Genomic DNA, 22772 nt, shown 5'->3' on the forward strand with positions numbered 1-22772 from the left:
GCTGGGGCCAAGACCCTTCCCCACCCTTCTATAGCCATCAACTTACTTGGAAGTCATCGAGCAATCTCGGGAGTTAGAGGTAGTAGAACAAGCTACCTTGTGGTTTAACTCTATTCTGTCTTTTATCTCTCCCCCCCCCGTCCTCCCCCACGCCATCGGGGTCTTTACTTACTTTCTCCAAATCGAGGAACGCCTGCTTGCCCCTTTCCTTTTTGGAAGTCTTAAGGAAGCTAGCTACCCAAGAGAAAAAACGCAGGTATTGCAAAGGTGCTGACGTTTTATTATTCGCATTCTACTGCTGCCATATAACTGCATCTCATGGTTTTGTACTTAACAAAAACAAAACAGACATAGTGCTAACTCAATTTTTGGAACTGAGAAGCGACGGGGTATTTTGGAAACGGGAAGAGGTGCGAATGTACCTGGACGTGTTTTTTTTGGGTGGTGTTCTCCGTGTGGCTAGGATGCCAGTTCGATCTTATAATTCCCTCTTTTTAAAAAAGTATTCAGAGGTGTGCTTTTTTAAAACTTTTCCTCCCTAGTTTTTCCGATACCACAAGGCGATACTTAGCAGCTCCGAGTCTTTCAGGTTGCAGCCCCGACGCTTTTCATTAATTTTTTTTATTAACAACAACAATAACAGCAACACTCCTAAGAGGGGAGAAGGGGGGAGAAACAACCTCAGTTCTTCCAGCAAGATGGCGATTGCACATACATGTAGTCTTCCAACAGTTAAGCCCTCCGCCAAGGCTGGCAAATTAGGGTTAATTCATTTAGGAAACGGCTTTTCAAACCCCTGTCGCCTCTTAACCCCCTTCCCTTCTCGGGAACTTATGTTGAGAAAGTGTTTAAGTAAGAGGGGAGGCTCCACCTTGAAAAGCCCAAACAAAACAGCTGATATAAATCTCCACTGTCTTTTAGTGGGGGACAAAACAAATCGGGGGGCCGGGGGCACGAAGGCAAGTTGAGCTAGGGAGTGATTAGAGGTGTCTGAGATAAGTCGACAGTGGGGTAGTTAAGTAATGGGGGTGTTGTGTCCCTCTCCCGTTTCCCTCTTATGTAGACATACTTATTTTGATCCCATTGCAGCCAATGAAGTACGTTTGGGGGTAATGGGGGGCGAGTAAAAAAAGACCCCATTCTTCCCCTCTTCGTCCGAAGTCAAAGGGAAGATCCAGATGCATCCCCAAGTTAGGTGCCCCCCAACTCCAAGCAGGGGGCTGCCAGATGGTCCTTGGGGGAGGGGATGGCTGCAAACTTCCCATCTAACAAAAAGGAAAGTTTTCTCAGCGCTAGGGCTTGGGGAGGGGGCGGCTGGAGGATGGGACCCACAGCATGGGGGGCGAGGGTCCCCCCAGAGACACCCCCAACCCTGGGGGAGCCGCTCCCCCCACCCTCCCTGGCCAGGTCTTAGCTGAGTCTCGGCTGGCTCGGGGCTCCCTGTGTTAGTTGGGGTCTGCTCCAGGGCTCCCCGCGCGGCTCTTGGGGCTCTTGAAGATCCGGAACGGGGGTTTCTCATTGGCCCAGGGGTGCCTCTTGCTTGTCGCTTTCCCTCTTGGCTGGGTTCCCCTCGGCTGCTTCGCTAGGGGGGAGCAAAGGGGAAATGTCGAGGCGCCCCACTCGCACCCAGCGCCGTTTGGGGCGCCCTGAAGCGGCGGAGGACGGCTGCAGAGGGAGCCGGCCGCGGGGACCAAGAGCTCAAGGACCAGAGCAGCCGGCGGCAGTGGTGCGGAACCCAAGAGCCACGGGGAGAAGCGGGAAAAAGCCGCTTTAGGCGGCGGAAGAAACACAGATGTCGGCGGCGCGGCGCCATTCGGGGCCTGAACAGGCAGCCAGCAACCCTGTCCTCACCGCGGTCCGCACTTGAGCGCTAAATACCCGGATGCGCCGGCTGCTGCCTAGAGAACCAGACACAGAGCAAGAAGCGGAGGCAGGGCGCAGCAGAAGCTGTCAGAAGAGGTGGGGAATTGAGTCCCAGAGAGAGAAAGAGACAGAGAAAAGAAGACAAGCAGGAGCTGGGCTTGGGCACAAAGCAGTCCCCAAGCCTGCGTGCAGACACCTGCTTCCTGAAAAGACTGTTGAAGGCCTTAGCCAGAGCTGTTTCTCAGGAGGGGTCATTCCCTAAGAAGACTGTCCTGACCGCACCCTGGCAGCAACTGCCTGAAAAGACTGTAAGGAGGTGACATCCTCCCTGGGCATTAAAAAAGAACTCTGTCAGAGAAACTGTTGGCGAAGTTTCAGTACATCTCAGCAGGATCTTCTGTACCACGCAGGCTGCTGAGAAGGAGTCCCACGTGTCTAAAGAAAGTTTAGGACCAGACACCAGACCTGTCTTTCTGAAAGGAAACTGCACAGCAGGATGACTGAAAACTCTACCACAGCACCTGCTGCCAAACCCAAGCGGGCCAAGGCAGCCAAGAAGTCCACAGACCATCCTAAGTACTCTGACATGATTGTGGCCGCTATCCAGGCAGAAAAGAGCCGGGCTGGTTCTTCACGCCAATCTATCCAGAAATACATCAAGAGCCACTACAAGGTCGGGGAGAATGCAGATTCCCAAATCAAGCTGTCCATCAAGAGGTTGGTCACAACAGGTGTTTTGAAGCAGACCAAGGGTGTTGGGGCTTCAGGTTCCTTCCGCCTGGCCAAGAGTGATGAACCCAAGAAGGCTCCAGTCAAGAAGGCCAAAAAGGAAGTCAAGAAAGCTACAACTCCCAAGAAAGCCACTAAGCCCAAGAAAGCTGCTGCCAAGTCCCCAGCTAAAAAGTCTAAGCCTGCAGCAAAGAAAGCCAAAAGGAAGCCAGCACCTGCTCCAAAGAAAGCCAAGAAGCCAAAGACTGTCAAGGCCAAGCCGGTGAAGGCCTCCAAGCCTAAAAAAGCAAAAGCTTCCAAACCCAAAGCAAAGTCCAGTGCAAAGAAGTCGACCAAGAAAAAGTGAGGAGCAAGTTTGGGACTTCTTTCTTGGAACTTCTTGATCTCTCCTCTGTAAATAGATTTCTTCTTTATTCTCTACTCATTTCTATTGCAGCTTTATAAAGACTGAACAATTCTTGCCCTATACTTTAAAAAAACCATTCATATGGAAGCTACATTTGGGGTTTTGTTTTGTTTTTCTATTGTACTTTGAAAGAGATTTTTATGTCATTATTTTATGTCCCTTCTCTATTAAGGTATGCAATACATGTGTCTAAGCATGAGGGAAGATTAATGAGGGACATTTTTTAGTGTTCTTATTTTAGGAGGAAGATTTGAGAAATATTTGATGAAGGGGAGGTGCTATGGGCCTTCTTTAATTGGATCTCCTCAACTGAATATACCCTCAACTGATCATTGTAACTGGCTTTTAAGAAAAAACAACTTTTATCATGGGATGCATAAGCTTCCAATTTAGCTGATATGGTGGATGATCGTTTCTAGACCTAGTGAAGATTGGGTTGGTTGAGGTTAATAAGCTTTCCACTGACTTCATTCTTTCAGAGGGGGACTGCTATTTACAGGGAAGATTGAAATGGGGTCAGTGAAAAATACTGCAAATATTTTAATTTCTCCCTATTAATATTTGTACATGTTGGCCACATTGAATTAAAGTAAAGATGTTAATTCTATTCCTGAAAAGAGAATAGAAATAATCAGGAGGGGGTGTGCGCACAGTCTCTGACCACTGTCTGGTTCTGGCAATTTCAAGAGAAAGTGTTACAAAAGCTATCTATTACTTGCTATTGAAATCTGGATGCTTCCCAGTTCTGCAGTGTCTGCCATCTAAAATTACAACTTTTACATGAGTATAATCTACAAGATTCCTTCAAATCTTCACTTTTTAATTATGGGTCTTTTGGGGTTAAGGGAGGAAGAACAAATGTAGGGGATAATAGATAACAAACGTAGCCAATATTGAAGCTGTATACAATTATTGCTAAAATTTGGAATGTACTTCCCCAAGAGGGGAATGGAAAACATAATTTTAAGTGCTCCAAATTTTTTAAAAAATCAAGTATGCTTATGTTTAAACATAAGAAAATTCTTATAGGATTGATATTTGATTGTTTATTTTACTTTGTATGTGTAATTTTGTGCAAGGAAGATTTAGCTGTCTTTGTAATTTTAGGGTTTAAAATAAAATGTAAAACAAACTAACATTTTAGTTACTTATTTACATTATTTTGATATACTATTATGTAAAAATCATTTTTTTATAAAATTTCAGATTGACTGAAATTTTAGACAGATCAAGAACATTATTCTTGATCAAATAACTTGACAAAGGACTCAGTTCTTTGGTAATGAAAACAAAGCAGTCAGGGGGAAAATGTGCCCAAACCTAGCTTTCTCAATTTTGGTGCTCTCCAGATATTTCTTTCCCACTCCTGCATCGAACATATCTGGAAAGCATGAGTTTAGGAAAGCTTTATTATAGAGAGATAGCATTGGTGACGAAGGAACTGGCTATTTGACAGGTTGAAAAGGAGAAGTTTTCATCACAGAAGAATCAATATAACTTGGCCACTAGATGTCAGCCCAACAAGACATAATCTCATTTTACTATGAAAATGTATTTTACAGTAAAATATGCATCACATTATCAAGATGCATAAGTGGGTTTTGGCTTGCAGTTTGGGCACTCTAAAAGGTTTGCCATCACTGGTCTAAACCCTGTGAACTATAGACGAAGTTGCATTTACATTGCAAATATGTGTGTCACAATTGTCTGCTACAATGTTGACTACTCTTGTTACATACTATCATAGAATGCAAACACATTTGATATTAGAATCATCAGATGGTCCCACAGTGCCTGGTTTGGAATTTGTAATAGAGATAAGAACAATTTGGAACTTGTAGAATGCAGAAAGTACTTTCACAGAACAAATACATCTGTTCCTCTAAGAATATCCATGCAGATGTGGCTTTATAAAGTTAAACAATTTGACATTTGTATAACATCTTCCATTTGTATAACATCAAAATTCCAAATGGAAAATTTCTGTGCAGGGATATTCACTTTGTGGCTAAATCTTCATAATGGCTCCTGCATAGAGATTGAGATAAAATAAAGGCAAATAAAGAAGGGAAACTGGAAGGAGGCATGCATCTATAGCACTTTCCATATAGTGCTACACACATAGCTGAAAATATGTCATTTGTCTTGTGATGCAGTTAGGAAATGCATCCACAATCATTGTTTTAAGCCAGCACGTTTGGCAGTTGGCTATCTGCACTCACTGTAAATGGGTATCTCTGAAGTCAGCCAAAGTCTCCAGGCTGAACAAGTCTGTTACCTAAACACAAGCAAAATAATTTTGAAAATAGGTGTTGTGTTCCAATAATCTCTAGCTTTGAATGAAGCAGGCATGCAAATAAACCCTTGGTATTTCCAGACTCAAAAAAACATGAAAAAATATGAAAAATAGAATAGGAATAACTGACACTCTTAGCTGAAATATAAGCAGAATAAAAACCTGAGGAGATCTGGGTGAATTTCCATCTTTGAAGATCAGAGGAAGAAATAATATAAATGAAATAAAGTCCTGTGTGGGTGAGCTGTCCCTGTCTGAGATAAACCTTTTGAATTTGGAAACAAAATTTTCCTAGCATGAAATCAGAGTTAGATAGACCTATTTGGAAATGTCATTCTACAAGCCAAGAAGAGAAATCATTCTGCAGGAGATGGTCCCCTCCAATTTCCACCCACCTTATCTTACTCAACAAAACATCACATTAAGATCCCTGAGTGTGGATCAGTCAATTCCAGAGAGGTTTTTGATCCCATGTGGGTAAGTGTTAAAGGAAAAGAACTGGCAATTTGAACTGATCCTATGTCCTGACTTCTATTAATAATTTATATATGAAGAATTGATTGTAGCTCTCAAACTGACTTCCAGGCAGTCCCACAGGGAAAATGTGAGAGTAATCTGACCATGAAACCTAGCAAAACATCTCCAAAGTTTCTACTTTGGAAAGTTTGCAGTTGGCAGTGTAACTTTATCTGATACAGGCATTTGCCTGTCTGGAGAAGTACTGAGGCTCGGAGAAAACCTAAAATCCCAGTGCTTCTGAACAGAGTAAAAAAGCTGTAGCATAACAGCCATGAGAAATTTTAATACATACTATATTGTATACCATTTGATTTCCTTTCAGAAATGAAGGTTGAGCACAGAAAACAGGCAACCGGGTATATTTATTATGCCATGTTCCATTTCCAGAAACATCTAGTAGCTTCAAGAGCCATTGCTTGTGTTCACTTAACAAGCCACATACAAGTAATCACATGTTGCTCTGTTGTGTTAACTCAGCAAAAATGAGCTTCTCTTTTTCACAGATTTCAATTGCATTAACTTGGGTGGGGGAGAGAAGGAAATATCATGTATTTCACAACAATTCTTATTAATCCATATTAACATTTTTAAAAGTTTCCATTGTTTTTCTAGTCAGACATTCCCTTAAACCAGTATTTCTTAAAATGTGGCCCTAGGACCCTTGGGGGTCCCCAAGACCCACTCAGAGGTCTGTAAAATCAAAATTATTTACCAGCCTATGTTGAACAATAATACAATATTAAAATCCCATCAAATAATAAGTAATAATGGCAGAAAATGCATCCATTTTAGTTTTTAATACAATAAATATAAATAAATATAACTAATCAAACAAAACCTCTTTTGGGGTCTCTATAATTTTTAAAAGTGAGAAGGCATCCTAAGAAAAAGAAAGCTCCTAAACAAATGCAAAATTGCTGACAAACCTTATCAGTTAATTTTCAGCAAGTTAATTTTAAACTAACTTAAGCCAGCTTTCAGGTTTCTTTATATTCTGTCCTGTTAGACCTGCATTATTTGTTCCAATAACCCATCTGGCTATTTTTCATCCCGCTCCTTACTAATTTCAGTTCAATTTCAGCTCCGTTTAAGTGTCAGAATATCATTTTTTCCCCCCTAACGTTTCTCTCTCTTTAAATAAATCCTGCTGCTTATTGGTGCGGCTGGAGGGAGAAGCCTTTTCTGTTCTCCGATTGGCTGCTCAGTCCACACCTCTTTTTACTTGATGCCTAGTGTGAGTAGTCTCAGATTTTATCTTCTCCCTTTGTCGATGTGGTGCTTTCCTTCGGAGTCATGTGGTCTAGCCAGTTCTTACGGTCCCCGTTTGTTCTAGGGCAATGCAGCCCTTCGCGGGCGCAGTCTGCTTTGGCCCAGCTCAAGCGCCTGCTAGAGGGTGAGCTGGAAGGTATCCGAGGGGCTGGGACCTGGAAGAACGAGAGGATAATAACATCAAAGCAAGGCCCGCATATTAATGTGGAAGGCAGCCGAGGAGGTAAGCCGTTGGGAAACAGAAACGAAAGAGAAACGAAGCTTTGGAGAGGGGGATAGAGAAACTTATTTGGCAATAGTTTCGGGAAATCATGTTCCCTTTTCTTATAGAACTGGCACATTTGGTAAGCAGAAGGCAGGCTATCGTGGTGCTGCTAACCCTATAAGAAAAGGAAAAAATCCCAGGTCAAGTATAAGGGTGAGGATTTAGGTAACTTTTAGAGTGGTCTGGTGGTGAAGATGCTCATTTCCCATTCAGAAGGTTGACAGTTCAATCCTGAGTTGAGAGAGAGTTCAATCTTGAGTAGTGGCGGCCGCACTCTGCGAAGGAGTCAGAAAGTGCCCCTCACTTCTATAAAGGGAGTTTATTTAGGTTACCTTTCTCTTGTATGGGACAACTCCTATTGACTTTGTCTTTTTCTTGGGAACTATGCATCTGTGATCTTTCTAACACACAAAGGTTCAAACCAATCTTTCTTATATGTCCCTTGGGGAATCCAATAGTCTTGAAAAATAGTATTTTGTTGAATAAAATTTTATCTTAAATTCAAGTAATATTGATCTGACTTTTTTTTTAAACTCTAGCCCATTGATTTTTTAAAACAAAATCTACTAGCTTCTTATGGGAAGCCATCTGCAAATTACCCATAGTTTTCAGTGCCATTTTTTCAACTGTAAATAAAAATTAGCTCTAGGAATAAAGCTTTTTCTAATGATATGTAAGTTAAAAATCTTCAGAGGCAGCTAATCCAAACTATCAAGTGAGAATATATTTTCATCAAATGTATTATGAGAAATTTCATATAGTCACAAAAACACAAAAGCTGTGCTAAAATATTAATGCTTCCCCCCAGGAATTCCAGAAAAAATTGCTTGTACCAAATTTTAAGAATTAGATTGCCGCATAGGCATAATTTTTAAAAATATGTTCCGCCTGTTTATTTCAAACCACATTTATCATTTTAGTCTCTACTCCTTCCATTTAGAGACAGTATTTTTAACTCTTTAGTATTTCTTTTTGTTTGTTCATCTAAATAATTTGACCTGCACTGTGTCATTTGAGAATATGTTTAAAAAGGAGTGGTACTTGGAATTTTGTTGAACTAGATTTCTGAGTGAGAATTAACCTGGTGCATAAATGTTCATACATCTTCATGGCCAATTCCTTCCTCACCACACTCATATGAAAATTATTGTGATAGTTAAGAAAGTTGGAATAGGTGGGAAAAGTGAAGACAGGGTGGACTTTTAAGGATTGCAATCAACTTTTTTGAATGAGGCCATATTTGTACAAGAGTGGGTTTGGGATAGATTTGAGGATTCATGTTTTTTAATACTGATATCTTTTGTTAGGACTTTCTACTTTAGTTTTCATCTATTTCCCAGATTTATTGACAGCACAGGCTCTTGAGGTTTCTTTCAGCCCATCAATGCCAAAGGTGGTTCAAAGCCAACAAGAAAGGGATTCAAATATGCATATTTGGGACCTCAATTTACCCACCTCTAGAATAGATTAATATTATAATTTAGCTTTGAACTTGTTAATCCCATGATTAATCTTTGCATTTATATCCATAACTCTGACTCTGTGCATTACAATCCAAACAAAGGTTCATTCTCCCATATCTGCTGGTGTAAAGAAAGGCCTTTTTAGTAACCCAGTGGGCCTGGACTACTTATACTGTATGTGCAGGTATATTTAAAAAAAAATAGTATCAAAACCTGCAATTGAGGCTCAACCTTGAGAAAGACCTATAGGATGTTATTCTTAAGGCTCTATCTTCAGATGTTCAAATTTTGGACAAAAAGAATAAACTAGGTTAAGTAGATGAGACCACTTCATGACATAAAACAAAGTCACATCTAAAAATTGAAATATGGAATATATTTCTCTATATAATATATAGAAATATAGAATTATTTAAGAAGATGCACAAGGCTCGACTATTCGAGTTCAATTTCTCTTCTTAATACATGTCGTTTTTTGCAGATATCCTGAATTTCTGTGCCAATAATTACCTTGGACTTTCTAGTCACCCAGAAGTCATCCGTGCTGGACATGATGCTCTGGAAAAGTACGGAGCTGGCCTCAGTTCTGTCCGCTTCATCTGTGGAACACAAGTAGGAAGGCATAGGAATGTGGATCTGTGTAAATGCTATCATTTTATAATTCAATGAATAAACACCTTATAGCACTATATTTGCAGAGCAAGCATTTGAAAATTTAATTTTGCTTAACAGTTGCTCTGGGGACAAGTTAAAGATTTTCATAAGCAAGACAGAGTTCTGTGTATTATTTCTTAGAACTGTTTAGCAGTTCAATTTGGAGGCAATAAAAGTGCTTTGGAAAATATGGGGTGCAATTAGATACACAAGGAATTTGTCTCTGGTGCAAAAACTTTCAGTGTACATGCAAAGCAACAGAATAATAATCAAAATAATACCAATAAGGAGCAAAGAAGATAATAAGGATAAATAACAATGCTACAGCCATACTACATGGGTAAATACACATAGACATTAAATAGTACTGTAAGAATTAGTGTTTAGCAGAGTGATGGCATGAGGGAAAAAACTGTCCCTGTGTCTAGTTGTTTTGACCTACAATGCCCTATAGCACTGTCCTGAGGGAAGGAATTGAAACAGTGTATAGCATTTAATACTTAGATTTATATACCTCTTCACAGTGCTTTACAGCCCTCTCTAAGTGGTTTACAGAGTCAACATATTGCCCCCACAATTTTATGTCCAGGATGTATGGGGTCTGCGTACTGTATATCTTCTCAGCCGAGCAATATATAGATCTATGGAAGGTTGGCTGGTTGCAATTCTATAGTTGAAATTTCAAATCTCCAGGACCTCTCCCCAGCTTACAGCACAATCCCAGGAAAAGACTTTTGGCTGAAGAAATTGCAGGCAGATGCACGCCCCTGCAGGCTGAGTGACTTTTTTGCCTTTAAATCCAAAGGAGTGCACAGCCCTCAGCTTTATATTATGGCATCTATAATTCTATATCAAAAGTACTGAACTTGGGTACAGGAAGAAAGATAAAAACATAAAAAATATCATTACTAACACATTTCTGGTGCTAGCTTTAGGAGCCTAAAGTTTATATAGATTTGAGTTTCTCGGGATTCTATTATACACCTGTTTTCCAATTCGAATGTTGTCTTTTCTCATATAGTAGGTCCTCCTAAAGCTACTTTGGTTTGTCTTGGTGGGATAATAGTTAATGCACTTGCACTTATTTGGATATTTCTGAAAATATAACAGAATTTAATATCAGCCTTCCATTCGGATTTGACTGTGTAGATACTGTATGTTTGGTGTTGTGTCAGAAGTTTATTCTGTGTGGAGAACAATGAGTTACTCCTGAACATACTGAAATTAATTGAGCATAATGTTGGAGGTACAGATCTATTAGATAATAAATAACATCTTTTCTCAAGCTACTATTCTCAGATGTGTTGGATTGTTTATGACCCAGTGCTGCTTATGACTCTTATCAACTGAAGCAAATCATGATTTATCAATGTGTGCATACACTGATTATATCACCAAAAATATGGGTGTAGATTTTTCAACCTGCATGAGTAATAGTGATAGTTGTGGCCATTCATTTTGGGATTTTTTTGTCTATTTGCTAACTTTTTAGAATATACATAAGGATCTGGAGGAGAAGATTGCTCGTTTCCATCAAAGAGAAGATGCCATTCTCTACATCAGCTGCTTTGATGCCAATGCTGGGATCTTTGAGGTTATTATCTTTGTGTAAATAGGAGACTGATGCACTGAGGGGTGGATTACCCATCACAATGGCAAAGCAACTGTCTGTGCAGTAATTTCTGAATGATTTGCCATAGTAGTTTTATTACAATAAATAACAAAATTGTTCTGAATCATCATGATATTATTATGGCCCAGTGATTAGATTCATCATATGGTTTATGATATGATATAACAGAATAACAGAGTTGGAAGGGACCTTGGAGGTCTTCTAGCCTAACCCCCTGCTCAAGCAGGACATCCTATATATACCATTTTAGACAAATGATTATGCAGTCCCTTCTTAAAAGCCTCCAGTGCTGGAGAACTCACAGCTTCTGCAGGCAAGCTGATCATATGATTTGATCTGGTTAAGTCTATTGTGTAAACCCAGCCAAATATAGTTTATTTAATCATGATTAACTATGGCTTAATGTGGCATAAGTATGTAGTATACAGTATTCCAGAAACTTGTATATGGAAACAGACATAGAAGTATAGAGCAAAAAATGTAAACAGCTGTCCAAGGAAAACAAATGTTCAAGTAAAAAGACTATTATTACATGTATTCAAAATAAACATACCAGCATTCCAAACAGCAAAAATAAATACCTTAGCAATATTAAAATGTTTATTCCCATTTATGATGAGATTATTTTTTTATAACTATTTCTTTTCTGATATTTACAGGCACTTCTGACACCTGAAGATGCAATACTGTCAGATGAACTGAACCATGCTTCCATAATTGATGGAATCCGTCTTTGTAAAGCCAATAAGTATCGTTACAAACATATGGATATGCAAGATCTGGAAGTCAAATTGCAGGATGCACAGGTTAGTAGTTGGACTATTCCTTTGCAGCTTGGTGGCCTGAAGTGGGGAGAGGGGAACCGGGCCACGCAAGCGATGGGCCAGTACACATGTGTGCATGCAGCTCAACTTGCACGAGCAACAGGCCAGCACATGCGCACACAGATCAAGTGCAAGTTGAGCTACATGTGTGTATGCACACATGCTGGCCTGCCACTCACCGCAAGACAACCTCTGCACACTGGCCCACCACTCACATGGCCCAGTTGCAGCTAGGTCATGGCCCAATAATGACCTACAACCTGGAGGTGGGAACCTTTGTTCTAGATTGTTCAGTAGAACAGATCTCCCAAAAACCAAAGCAAAAGAAAATTCTCAGATTCTTTAACTAGACAGAATCTCTTGCTTATACTTTGTTACCCACTGTTCTGCACAGAAATATCGTCTACGGATGGTGGCCACGGATGGTGCTTTTTCCATGGATGGGGATATTGCCCCCTTAAAGGAAATATGTAGCCTCGCTCAGAAATACAAAGCCTTTGTTTTTATCGATGAATGTCATGCCACTGGATTTCTTGGGCCCAATGGCAGGTAAGAAACTTACTTTTTTCTGATGGAAAGGATTTTAGAAAAGCAGCTATAGTGACTATGTTGAGAATAGCAAATTAAATTTTGCCTCTGTGTTGCTTTTTGTATACACATCCTGCATTCTGACTTGTCACATCAAATTATCCATGATTTCTTAAACCATGATGTCCAAAGCACTGCAAAGCATTATTGATATGATTTCTGGTCCACAATGATTGGATTCACACAACAAGTCAAGATCAAATAAAACACAGTATGATTTAGCATAGTATAGATAGTTCTTGCTTAATGACTGTCTTGTTTAGCAACCATTTGAATGTCCTATGGTACTGAAAATAGATTTATGACCAATCATCAAAGTTACATTGGTTGTTGCTTCCGTGCAGCAATGGGTTTGCAATTCAAGTGCTTGGCAACAAGTGTAATTTACAACAGTTGTGGTATATCACAGTCATACGATCATCATGTGCATCCTTCCCAGCCAGCTTCTAACAAGCAAAGTCAATGGAGAAGCTGGCAAGAGGTTGCAAGTTGTGGCTTAACAGCTGCAGGTGATTCACTTAACAATTGCAGTCGCTTGATATATGCTGGATTTGGTAATGTGCTATGTTGCTTAGCAATGGAGTTGCCGGTCCGAATTGCGGTGGTTAAGTGAGGATTCTCTGTATATTATCTCTCTCAGGAGTATATAATAAGATCTTAATAACAAGAATCATGGACTAGAATGACAGTTACGTCATCATAAAAAATTTGATGGAATGGGGATCTGCTTAGAGCAGTGGTTCTCAACCTTTCTAATGACGCGACCCCATAATACAGTTTCCCATGTTGTGGTGACCCCAACCACTTATACATCACCGGGTGCCAGGGGCGTGGCCAAAGAAAAGGGGGAAAAAATGGCGGACAGCCTTGTTTGGCGACCCCCGTGAAATGGTCGTTTGACCCCAAATGGGGTCCCGACCCACAGGTTGAGAACCACTGGCTTAGAGGATGATGATAATGTGTTTGCCATTCTGCTTGTAGGATGACAACAAATACAATACATTCTGTATGGTAGTTCCATTTGTGTGAAATTCTGTGTTTAAAGGGAAGTATTAGCCTTTTATTTGTGCTTGCATTATCCCTTGTACATAGATCAATTTTTTTCTGTGTTTCTGGGAATTCTTTTGAGAATTGATCGTGAGTGGTAGATAAGTATTCCTAAAACTAGATTAATCTTCTGCAATACAAGTGCTGTTGAGAAATAAGCACATTCAGATTATATACTCACTTTGAGGTGTATAATATTCAGATCCAAAGTGGGCAAAGGTTCTTCAAACCCAGCATGAGTACCTTCTTTCTACTCCTTTAAAGAATAGCTGACAGGTAGAGAGAGAGGGCTCGTATGCTGGATCTGAAGCATGTGTTTTCACTTTGGATCTGAGTATAATATATACTGCTTGCTATCAGATTTTGTTAGTCCCTTTTTTCAAATAGATTCTTTTGAATACATCTCCCAATACTTTCTGATGCATAAGAGCTTTTTTAATAGCAAGAAGAACAACATGTTTGTTTGAAGAGCTCTGTGCAGACAGGACATCAGACTTATTCTGGAGTGATTTCCAGAAGTGCAGAGACATATGGAAGACAATTCTAGATCTGTTGGGGGCAAAGTCTTTTCAAGGGAGACTTAAAAAGCAAGAACATACAAAAATGTGTGCTATAGAATAATCTTCCCTAATTAATGCCCTCCAGATGTATTGAATTGCAATTCTCCATCATCCAAGTCCCGATGCTGAGTTGGACAAGAAGACTGTAACAATGGCTTGCATTCTATTAGAATTTACAGTTTTCCTTTTCAGACTAGATAGTTGCTTATATCCTTACCTTCTGAAAGTGTCAGTGAAAGGGCAAGGCTACATGAAGTAAGTTAGTGAAAGCATGCTGATTTTGGATTGTTGTTACTATGACTTGAATTGCCTAAACTATTAAGGTTCTTTTCTCCCTGCAGGGGCACCGATGAGCTTTTGGGAGTGATGGATCAAGTAACAATAATCAACTCAACACTTGGAAAAGCCCTTGGGGGAGCAGCAGGTGCCAGTTTCAGCTAGTGGTTTTAACACAGAGTTTCTAAATCAGTGGTTCTCAACCTTTCTAATGCCGTGACCCCATAATACAGTTCCCCATGTTGTGGTGACTCCCAAGTGGGTGTGGCCACCAATAAGAGGGAGTAAGACAGCTAGGGAAAAGGGAACAAAATGGTGGACAGCATGGTTTGGCGACTCCCATGAAATGGTCGTTCGACCCCAAATGGGGTCCTGACCCACAGGTTGAGAACCACTGTTCTAAACCCTGGAAGCCTTGAGGAAAGACAGGACAATTTATTTTCTATTTTAGCTTACTATTTTATGCCTTGTTTACATCACAAGCAGTTTTGCAGATCTTCCTGCTCCTTTCATGGAAATAAGTTTGAAGGAGAGCATGGGTTTATGGTCTTGTGCTAAAGACACCATCTTTGTTTATTCCAACTTGGTGCTTTCCAGATGTGTTTGATACCAATTGCCATTATTATTTGTCAGGATGGTAGACTTCATTTTGGGGAAGGCTGTGCAAGACAGAAGTTTGCATAAGAAAAGGCAATTTAAGAGAATAATTGAATTTCAGGTAGCAATTCATGGCTGTCCAGTCATAGTACTGTTTCTGTCCATTTCTTGGTCAGCTATAACTCCTGGGTATGTAATCACACCAAACTAATTGATCCACCAACACCACACAAACCTATTTATGGAAGGAAGAAGCATTTTGGAGGAGTTTTATCTTCCCACATCGATGTTCCTTCACATTTTCTCCATTCTAACTATGGAGGGCTCAAACTCTTTTACTGAACTCTTTTGAAAGGAAATCCTAGCCAAGCCTCTAAACATATATAACACTCTAAAGTCTACCTCTTGCAATATCTGTGACCATTAGATAAATTTGGGTTCGCTGCAGGCCACATTCAGTCATCCAGGCCCATTTTTTAACATTTTTCGAGTTCCTCAACATTGCCCTGATGAAATTTAGCAGCAAACTACCCAATAATATCAACATAATTTTCTTTAGGTTGGGGCTAAATGAGAAATAACAAGTGTATTAAGCCACTGATAGGAACAGCAGCCTTATTGTAACAGAAAGAAAAACCAGAAATTCAGGCTTCACCCCATCCTATGCTGTCTTTAGCTCTCTGCACCTACAACCCCTCGCCAACGAAAAGTATAGTTGCTGACCAAAGGATATTGATTTACCTCTCCTTAAGGAAAACAAAACATTTTGCCTATGTTTGCCATTCATTTATTCTTCCTGCATCTAATGTGGGTTCCTTTCAAAGTGAAGTAAAGAACTTGGTTGCTCTTTTTGCTGAGTACAGGTAGTCCTTGACTTACAACAGTTCATTTAGTTCATTTTTTACATGACCTTTGTAACACCCTGATGCTCATGTGTTCAAAATTCAGATGCTTGGCAACTGAATTCATAGTTATGACCAATCATACCAAGGTCATGTAATCATCTTTTACGACCTTTTAACAAGCAAAATCAGTGGGGAAGCCATTGATTCACTTAACAACCGGGTTACTGACTTAACAACTGTGGCAAGAAAGGTGGTAAAATGAGGCAAAACTCACTTAGCAAATGTCTCACTTAACAACAGAAATTTTGGGCTCAGTTGTAGATGTAAGTCGGGGACTACCTACACTGTACTTACTCTTCTTCACAAGAGTATGAATTATCAAGAGGAGCACAGACCACCAGTTAAGATGGCAATCCATTGGGATCTTCGATCTTCACTGTCTGGACTATAAAAACAGCAAAAAATACAATGTGTTAGGTCCTTGGAAGACTCACTGGGGATTACTGGTTGGTGAATTACAAGCCTTTGTGCCTGTAATAGAAAAAATACTTTTTCTCTTTGTAGGTGGCTATACAACTGGTCCTAAAGCACTGGTGGATCTTCTGCGGCAACGTTCTCGCCCCTACCTCTTTTCCAATAGCTTGCCTCCTGCGGTTGTGGGCTGTGCCTCCAAAGCTTTGGACCTACTCATGGAGAGCAATGCCATTGCGCAGTCCATGGCTGCCAAGACTTCACGGTAAGGGAGAATATATTGTGCCCTTCACTCTAATAATTTATCTAACAATAGATTGCTCTTCAGGGAAAGAGGATTTGGTTTATCTATCAAACTAGCATATGGGTTGCTTAACTGTTTGAATAAACCTATATTTGCACTGCATGCTAAATCATAAACCATGGTTAAACCATAAACATAGAATGCCAAGCCAAAACTAAGCAAGTTGTGTAATGTCTTAGCATGATGCAAGAATTGAGAAACATGCTCTAGAGTTTAACAAATCAGCAGTCCTTACTCTGCAAGGATTCCCGTCAGCAATACGTATTTTAGCAATTGAACCTAGGTGTGTTTTGTGATACAAATGGAAAAAAGAGGCTTACCAGCTTGGGCTGAGAAGTTTATATTTTCTTCCTTATTCATCCAGTTCCAATAAGTATTTTTCAAATGAGAACTGAGAAATGAACCAAACTCTCTCTCCCAGACAAATGTACTCCCACTGAAATACTTATAATTCCATATATAGCTCTGTCTTCTAAAAGATGTATTAAGAATTGCTACATAGTTGAGACTAATCTGATTTCCACAGTTTTTTCTTATAGGAAGGATTGTTTTTTTTCCTGTTGCCTTCTATGTTGATTTGCTTTTTCTATATTCTGATCCCAATCCTTGATGAATGCTCAACATTTCAGGCAAAGGCAATGAAATACCTTGTAACACTGTGCCAACTAGGTGAGCTAATGAAACTGGCTCAGCTTGTACAAAAGGTAGAACCTCTATCAAAATGTAGTAACATGGTTCTCTTGTTTTAGCCAGCCAGCCTCCAAAATGTTCCATTTCATTTTCTGATATTTCCCGAGCATTCTGTGGATACTGCAGAGTTTTATGTAACTGCTTTGGTCAGTTTTATGAGAACCAATTTTTTTTTCTGTTCTTCCTTGGCCTCTTTTGAAAGGTGTCACAATGTGCTGAACCTACAGATCCAATTCTGATAGCACCAAGTGCTGCTTCTCCTGGTCTTCTTCCTAATGATTTGAGATCAGCAATATGGAATTTGGACTAATTGTGCCTTCATTGCAAATGAGCTTTGAATCCTCTTATGGTTAATATGAGATGAGGAAAGCAATTCAGCCAGTCTTCTGTGTGTGAGGATGGGGGAAGAGAGAGTAGGAGCCATCTGACTCTTTAATAGTTGTCTATGTGCATACTTCGCCAAACTATTGTAGTTTCTTTGCAATCAATGGCAGCAAGGAGAAGAAGAGAGCTGCTGGAGTCAATTGTTGCTTAACTAAATAATCAAGTATGCTTAGATCTTATTTATTTTCAGAAGAGGAACTTGTCTCCTTATACCACACATATTCTCAGTGGTTCTCACTTTATGTAATTATTGGCGCCTATCATATGAAGTCCTTTAGGAAGTTACTATTCCTAAGGATTGAATTGCTGAGATGCCAGGCATATGCATTTAGCTTAAAATAGATAAAATGTGATTTTCCTCTGACCTGCAGGTTCCGAAGTAAGATGGCAGCAGCTGGATTTACAATTTCAGGCAATAACCATCCTATTTGCCCTGTGATGTTGGGTGATGCCCGGTTAGCTTCAGTGATGGCTGATGATATACTAAAAAGAGGTAAATGTTCTGTAGTAGTAGTAGGCTCATATAATCTGATATGATTGCTTTGCCCTCAGGAATTGGTTTCAGTGCCAATTAAATCATAGGCTTAAAGTTATCACTCTATATCCAGTATCCTTTAAACATTCTGTCATAGATATCATGGGCAGTAATAATCCATAACTTTTAGAGGGCATTTCTAACAGCCTGCTTAAAATATTAGTACTATGAGAAGAAAGAAATCACAACCTTCTGCATTGAAAGCCATCAGAGTTGGAACTAGTGCTTTCCTGTCCCGCTCTCAATTTATTCTTAACAGAACAGGTAAATGAGGATAACATCTTGGCAATTTTCAATTTCAAATAGTTGAACTACAATCATTTGTTCAGTGATGGTTTGAAGTTATTATGGCACTGAATGAAGGGAATTAGGATCAATCTTCAAAGTCCCAGCCATTACTGCACCCCTCCCTCCCCTCCCCCACAGTCATGTGAATAGAAATTGGGCACTTGGCAACCAGCTCGTACTTATGACCAGTTAGAGCAGGGCTGTCCAACTTTGGTAACTTTTAAGACTTGTGGATGTCAACTCCCACAATTCCCTAGCCAGCATTGCCAAGGTTGGACACCCCTGAATCAGAGCATCCCACAATCACATGATCACTGTTACCAACCTTTTCTGCATGTAAAGTCAATGGGAAGCTGGCAGGTAAGATCACATGTCACTGTGATAAGCTTTTCTTCCCTCATTCACATACACTGTTCCCTTTTTCCCCCTTAGCGTGCTCATACTCACTGACACCCTCCTTCCCTAGGCCTTCCTGTTGCACACAGATATGCACCCACTAACCCCCTTCTCCCCTAGCCATCTTGTGCTTGCACACCAGCACAGCAATGCATCACAGTTTACGACCACATCGCTCAGCAATAGCAATCCTGGTCCCACTGGCCACCATAGCTCAACATCTGCCTGTAGAAGAAACATCTGAACTAAATTGCTGCTTCTGAGAATTCTACTATTTTTATAAATGAAGCAGAGATTCCTTTTTGGAATTCATAGAATTATGGAACTATCCAACTGAAAGATTATCTCAGGGGTTATCTACTTCAGTGAAGTAGATCCAGGAAAACCAAGAAGGGTTCTTCCTTAAAAGCCTTCTCAGATGGAGAACCCACAACCTTCCTAGGTAGACTGTTCCACTCTTGTACAAATCTTACTGTTAGGTAGTTTTGCTTATGTCTAAGTTAAATCTAGGTAGCTGCAGCTTATATTCATTATTTTTTACCTTAGTATCTATGGAGTGGATAATAGTTTGTGACCATCTTCCTTGCTGGAATTGGGTATGTAACGAAGAGAAGGAAAAGGGAGGACATGATAGCAGTGTTCCAATATCTCAGGGGCTGCTACAAAGAGGAGGAAGTCAAGCTATTTTCCAAAGCACCTGAAGGCAGGACAAGAAGCAACGGGTGGAAACTAATCAAGGAGAGAAGCAACCTAGAACTAAGGAGAAATTTCCTGACAGTTAGAACAATTAACCAGTGGAACAACCGGCCTCCAGAAGTGGTGAATGCTCCAACACTGGAAGTTTTTAAGAAGAGACTGGACATCCATCTGTCCAAAATGGTATAGGGTTTCCTCCCTGAGCAGGGGGTTGGATTAGATGACCTCCAAGGTCCCTTCCAACTTTATTATTATTATGAGTCATGGCAAATATCAACTGAACTTTTAGCAATTTCCAACATCTCTTTTGTCTCATAAATGTGTCGTTTTGTGACTTTGAAAGAGATCCTAGAATTATCTCTAAGACATTATATAGTACTTTAGGGCTGCTGATTTGGCAGTTGTTTCCATCTTGGTTGATGAGTCATAAAGAGACAGTGAAAGCAGAATTGTGGATTTGTAGATGATAGTCATGTCTGATTTTGAGTACTCTGAAATGCCCTTTCAATTTAGCTACTTACTTCTGTTCCTTGTCTTCTCTCTTCTTAAAACCATCTACTCTTCCAAGAGCATCTCCTTTTTCTGTTCATTCTTCTGCATTCTTTAGAACTTTTCTCCTTCTAATTAGATTAGGAAAGATTCTGGCCTGAAACCCTGGAGGGTCAGTTGAAGCAGAGGATGCCAAGGATGATTCAACCATGGTCTGCTTTAGAAGCTTCCTAGGACTGGACACACCACACTGTAGCAAATCTGTACACAATGCTTTATTGCAGCACACACCTTCCCAACAACAGGCTATTATTCTGGATCCTAAATTCATAGGGCTGGAAGGGAACTTGGAGGTCTTCTAATCCAATCTCTTGTCCAAGGCACAGCTCTACCCTGTTGCCATGTAAATACATCTTTAATACACAGTCCTTTATGCTCAGTCTTTTAATATTCTATTCAAACAAAAGTCTCAAATTTTATAAAATAGCATGCAACCTTTGCCTTTTTTTCAAAAATTCTTGTACTTGTTAGGATAATGTGCCGTCTCAGTGTGTTTGTTCCTTTTCTAGTTGCTATCAAGCTCCCACAAAGCTCCAGGCTGGACTCCCACCAGGATATGCTGCTAACCATAGCTTGTTGAATGATAGTCCTGTTGCCTACTTGTAATAGCTGTCAATCTCCAGACATTGCTTCCATCCCTCCCATCTGCATGTCCTTGGCTTATTACTTTTTCTCCTCCACATCCACTCTGTGTTAATGTTTGCTTTTGTAAGCTATGAACCGAGGTGGGATGTGGCTGCCTCTGCAAATCAGCCTATACTTGAAAATGCCAGATGTGACTCAATTATTACAGGCAGCTGGAACACCAGCTTGGGTGCTTGTGAGTAGAATTGTGAGTGAATGAATGTATGAGGGAAACGGGAGTGGGAAGCACTTTTACCTAGCTAAAGCTACATATCCCAAGTGCAGAGAGCAATCCCAACTTCACTCCTTCATATCAATCCACAGCAGAACCAAGGTTGGACTAACAGCAGCACCATTTTTGTCACCCAACAGGCATTTATGTCATCGGCTTCAGCTATCCTGTAGTGCCCAAAGGAAAAGCCCGTATCCGAGTTCAGATCTCAGCTGTTCACAGTGAAGAGGATATTGATCGATGTGTGGAGGCCTTTATTGAAGTGGGGCGTAAACATGGAGCCTTGCCTTAAATGGCTGCAGGAAGTGAACTGTGCCTTTCTACAAATGGTGCTATTTTGCTGTCAGATAGCCCTTTAGTTTTGCCAAAGATAAGGATTGTGGAAATTATAGTTCCAAATCCCACAGTTTGCCTGCTCCTTTTATATGGATCACTTTGCAATAGTTCCAATGATGCAATGTTAATTGAAGGTTTATGTTTTTTTAAGAACTACAGTCCAATACTATGCCAGAAGATTAATAATGATTGTCTCTCCCATCGTCAAAGGCAACCAGAACCTATAAAACAAGGGAAATGGTTGCATAAAATACTCCATTCTGATTTGGGTCTTATGATGAGGCCATTGTGGCTCCATTTTACCTCTTTGTTGCAGAACTCAAGTTGGAGGAAGGAGAGGGAAAAATGACTTTTTTTCTTCTCATCCTTGCACAAATTTCTCTTTATGGAAGTAGTTTCTTCAGATTGATCACTAGAGGGCATATTTGTAACTCTGGCCTCAGGGACCCCAAGGCAGCAGAACATACATACATTGCAGTAGTTTATTGCTTTTCATTATGAAATTCCATCATTGTGATATATTCATTACCCTTACAATGTACCAAAATATTAACAAATAATTACTGGTTCTCTGTGTTTTAATAGTCTTCTTTGTATAAAAAAAGAATTAGAAGTGGGAAGAGGGGGTGGGGAATAGGATCTGTTCTAAATGGGGCAAAGGAGTCAGAGTACAAGCATATTTGTAATGGGGTAAAGCCAAATTTGATTTTGCTGCTCGGTCATGTACATGAGATTACTATATCTGGCCTGTAAAAATCTGGACAGCACAAAATGGCAGCAAAGAAATATAGGGCAACAGTCTAGTGATTCTATATTTGTGTAGCCTGCATATGAAAGTTGTACTAGTATAATCCATTGTTAAAATTAAGAAAGCAGTCGGATCTGTAAAATCAGACTAGCATAACTATAAGATATAATGTATATCTTTATAAGATATAAAAATATATCTTAAAGCATTGTCATTTCTCTTTTTTAAAAGAGCAGTATTGACTGCTCATTAAATTAGCATAAACCGAATCTTTTTCTGTCTGAGGTGAAAATAATATCTCTGCACATCTCGCACTACATACAAGGATGGTGGCAATCAGTGAGCTAGTTGTAATGGCTAGAAACATACATTCTGTGCTATCAGTGAATTACATGAGGTACCTTTGCGGAACATATGGAAAAATTGGACATATGCACCTTTCCTATTTCTCTCTAATCTCCTGCAATAATGATTCATCTTACTCAAGACATTTTGCAGCGATACCTCTTGGACTGTGTTGTCCTGAGCAACAGCAAACTGAATAGGAAGAGACAAGTATCAAAGTGTTTTTCCTTAATCCTCTTCATTGCAGCTTTCCAGGTTATAGTGTGCTTGCTGAGTGGGGGAGGACAAGGGTAGAGGAAATGAACACTTTAAAAAGATGACAAAGTAGGATATTCACATA

General features: G+C 40.0%; 2 protein-coding genes across 2 annotated transcripts; both read left to right on the forward strand.

The window, feature by feature from the left end:
• The first annotated feature begins 1863 nt into the window (after positions 1-1863).
• On the forward strand, positions 1864-4134 carry LOC120303867 (histone H1.0). The gene has a single exon (XM_039333753.1). It carries the CDS (start codon positions 2360-2362, stop codon positions 2936-2938), a length of 579 nt encoding a protein of 192 aa, XP_039189687.1. The 5' UTR covers positions 1864-2359; the 3' UTR covers positions 2939-4134.
• Positions 4135-7032: 2898 nt separating this feature from the next.
• Positions 7033-22296, forward strand: GCAT (glycine C-acetyltransferase). Its single transcript, XM_039333651.1, has 9 exons — positions 7033-7305; positions 9292-9422; positions 10957-11058; positions 11757-11903; positions 12316-12470; positions 14458-14540; positions 16399-16570; positions 18055-18176; positions 21144-22296. The coding sequence occupies exons 1-9, from the start codon at positions 7107-7109 to the stop codon at positions 21293-21295; spliced, it is 1263 nt and encodes a 420-aa protein (XP_039189585.1). The 5' UTR covers positions 7033-7106; the 3' UTR covers positions 21296-22296.
• The last annotated feature ends 476 nt before the right edge of the window (positions 22297-22772 follow it).

This window comes from Crotalus tigris, unplaced genomic scaffold (genome assembly GCF_016545835.1).
Source record: "Crotalus tigris isolate CLP2741 ecotype Arizona unplaced genomic scaffold, ASM1654583v1 scf7180000024506.7606697, whole genome shotgun sequence".
Taxonomy (NCBI): domain Eukaryota; kingdom Metazoa; phylum Chordata; class Lepidosauria; order Squamata; family Viperidae; genus Crotalus; species Crotalus tigris.

Excerpts from the sequence above, each read along its gene's own strand:
- LOC120303867 (XM_039333753.1), top strand. The coding sequence starts at position 2,360 with ATGACTGAAAACTCTACCACAGCACCTGCTGCCAAACCCAAGCGGGCC.
- GCAT (XM_039333651.1), top strand. The coding sequence starts at position 7,107 with ATGTGGTCTAGCCAGTTCTTACGGTCCCCGTTTGTTCTAGGGCAATGC. Across the intron at positions 7,306-9,291 it reads TGTGGAAGGCAGCCGAGGAG|ATATCCTGAATTTCTGTGCC; the intron begins GTAAGCCGTTGG and ends CGTTTTTTGCAG. Across the intron at positions 14,541-16,398 it reads AGCCCTTGGGGGAGCAGCAG|GTGGCTATACAACTGGTCCT; the intron begins GTGCCAGTTTCA and ends TTCTCTTTGTAG.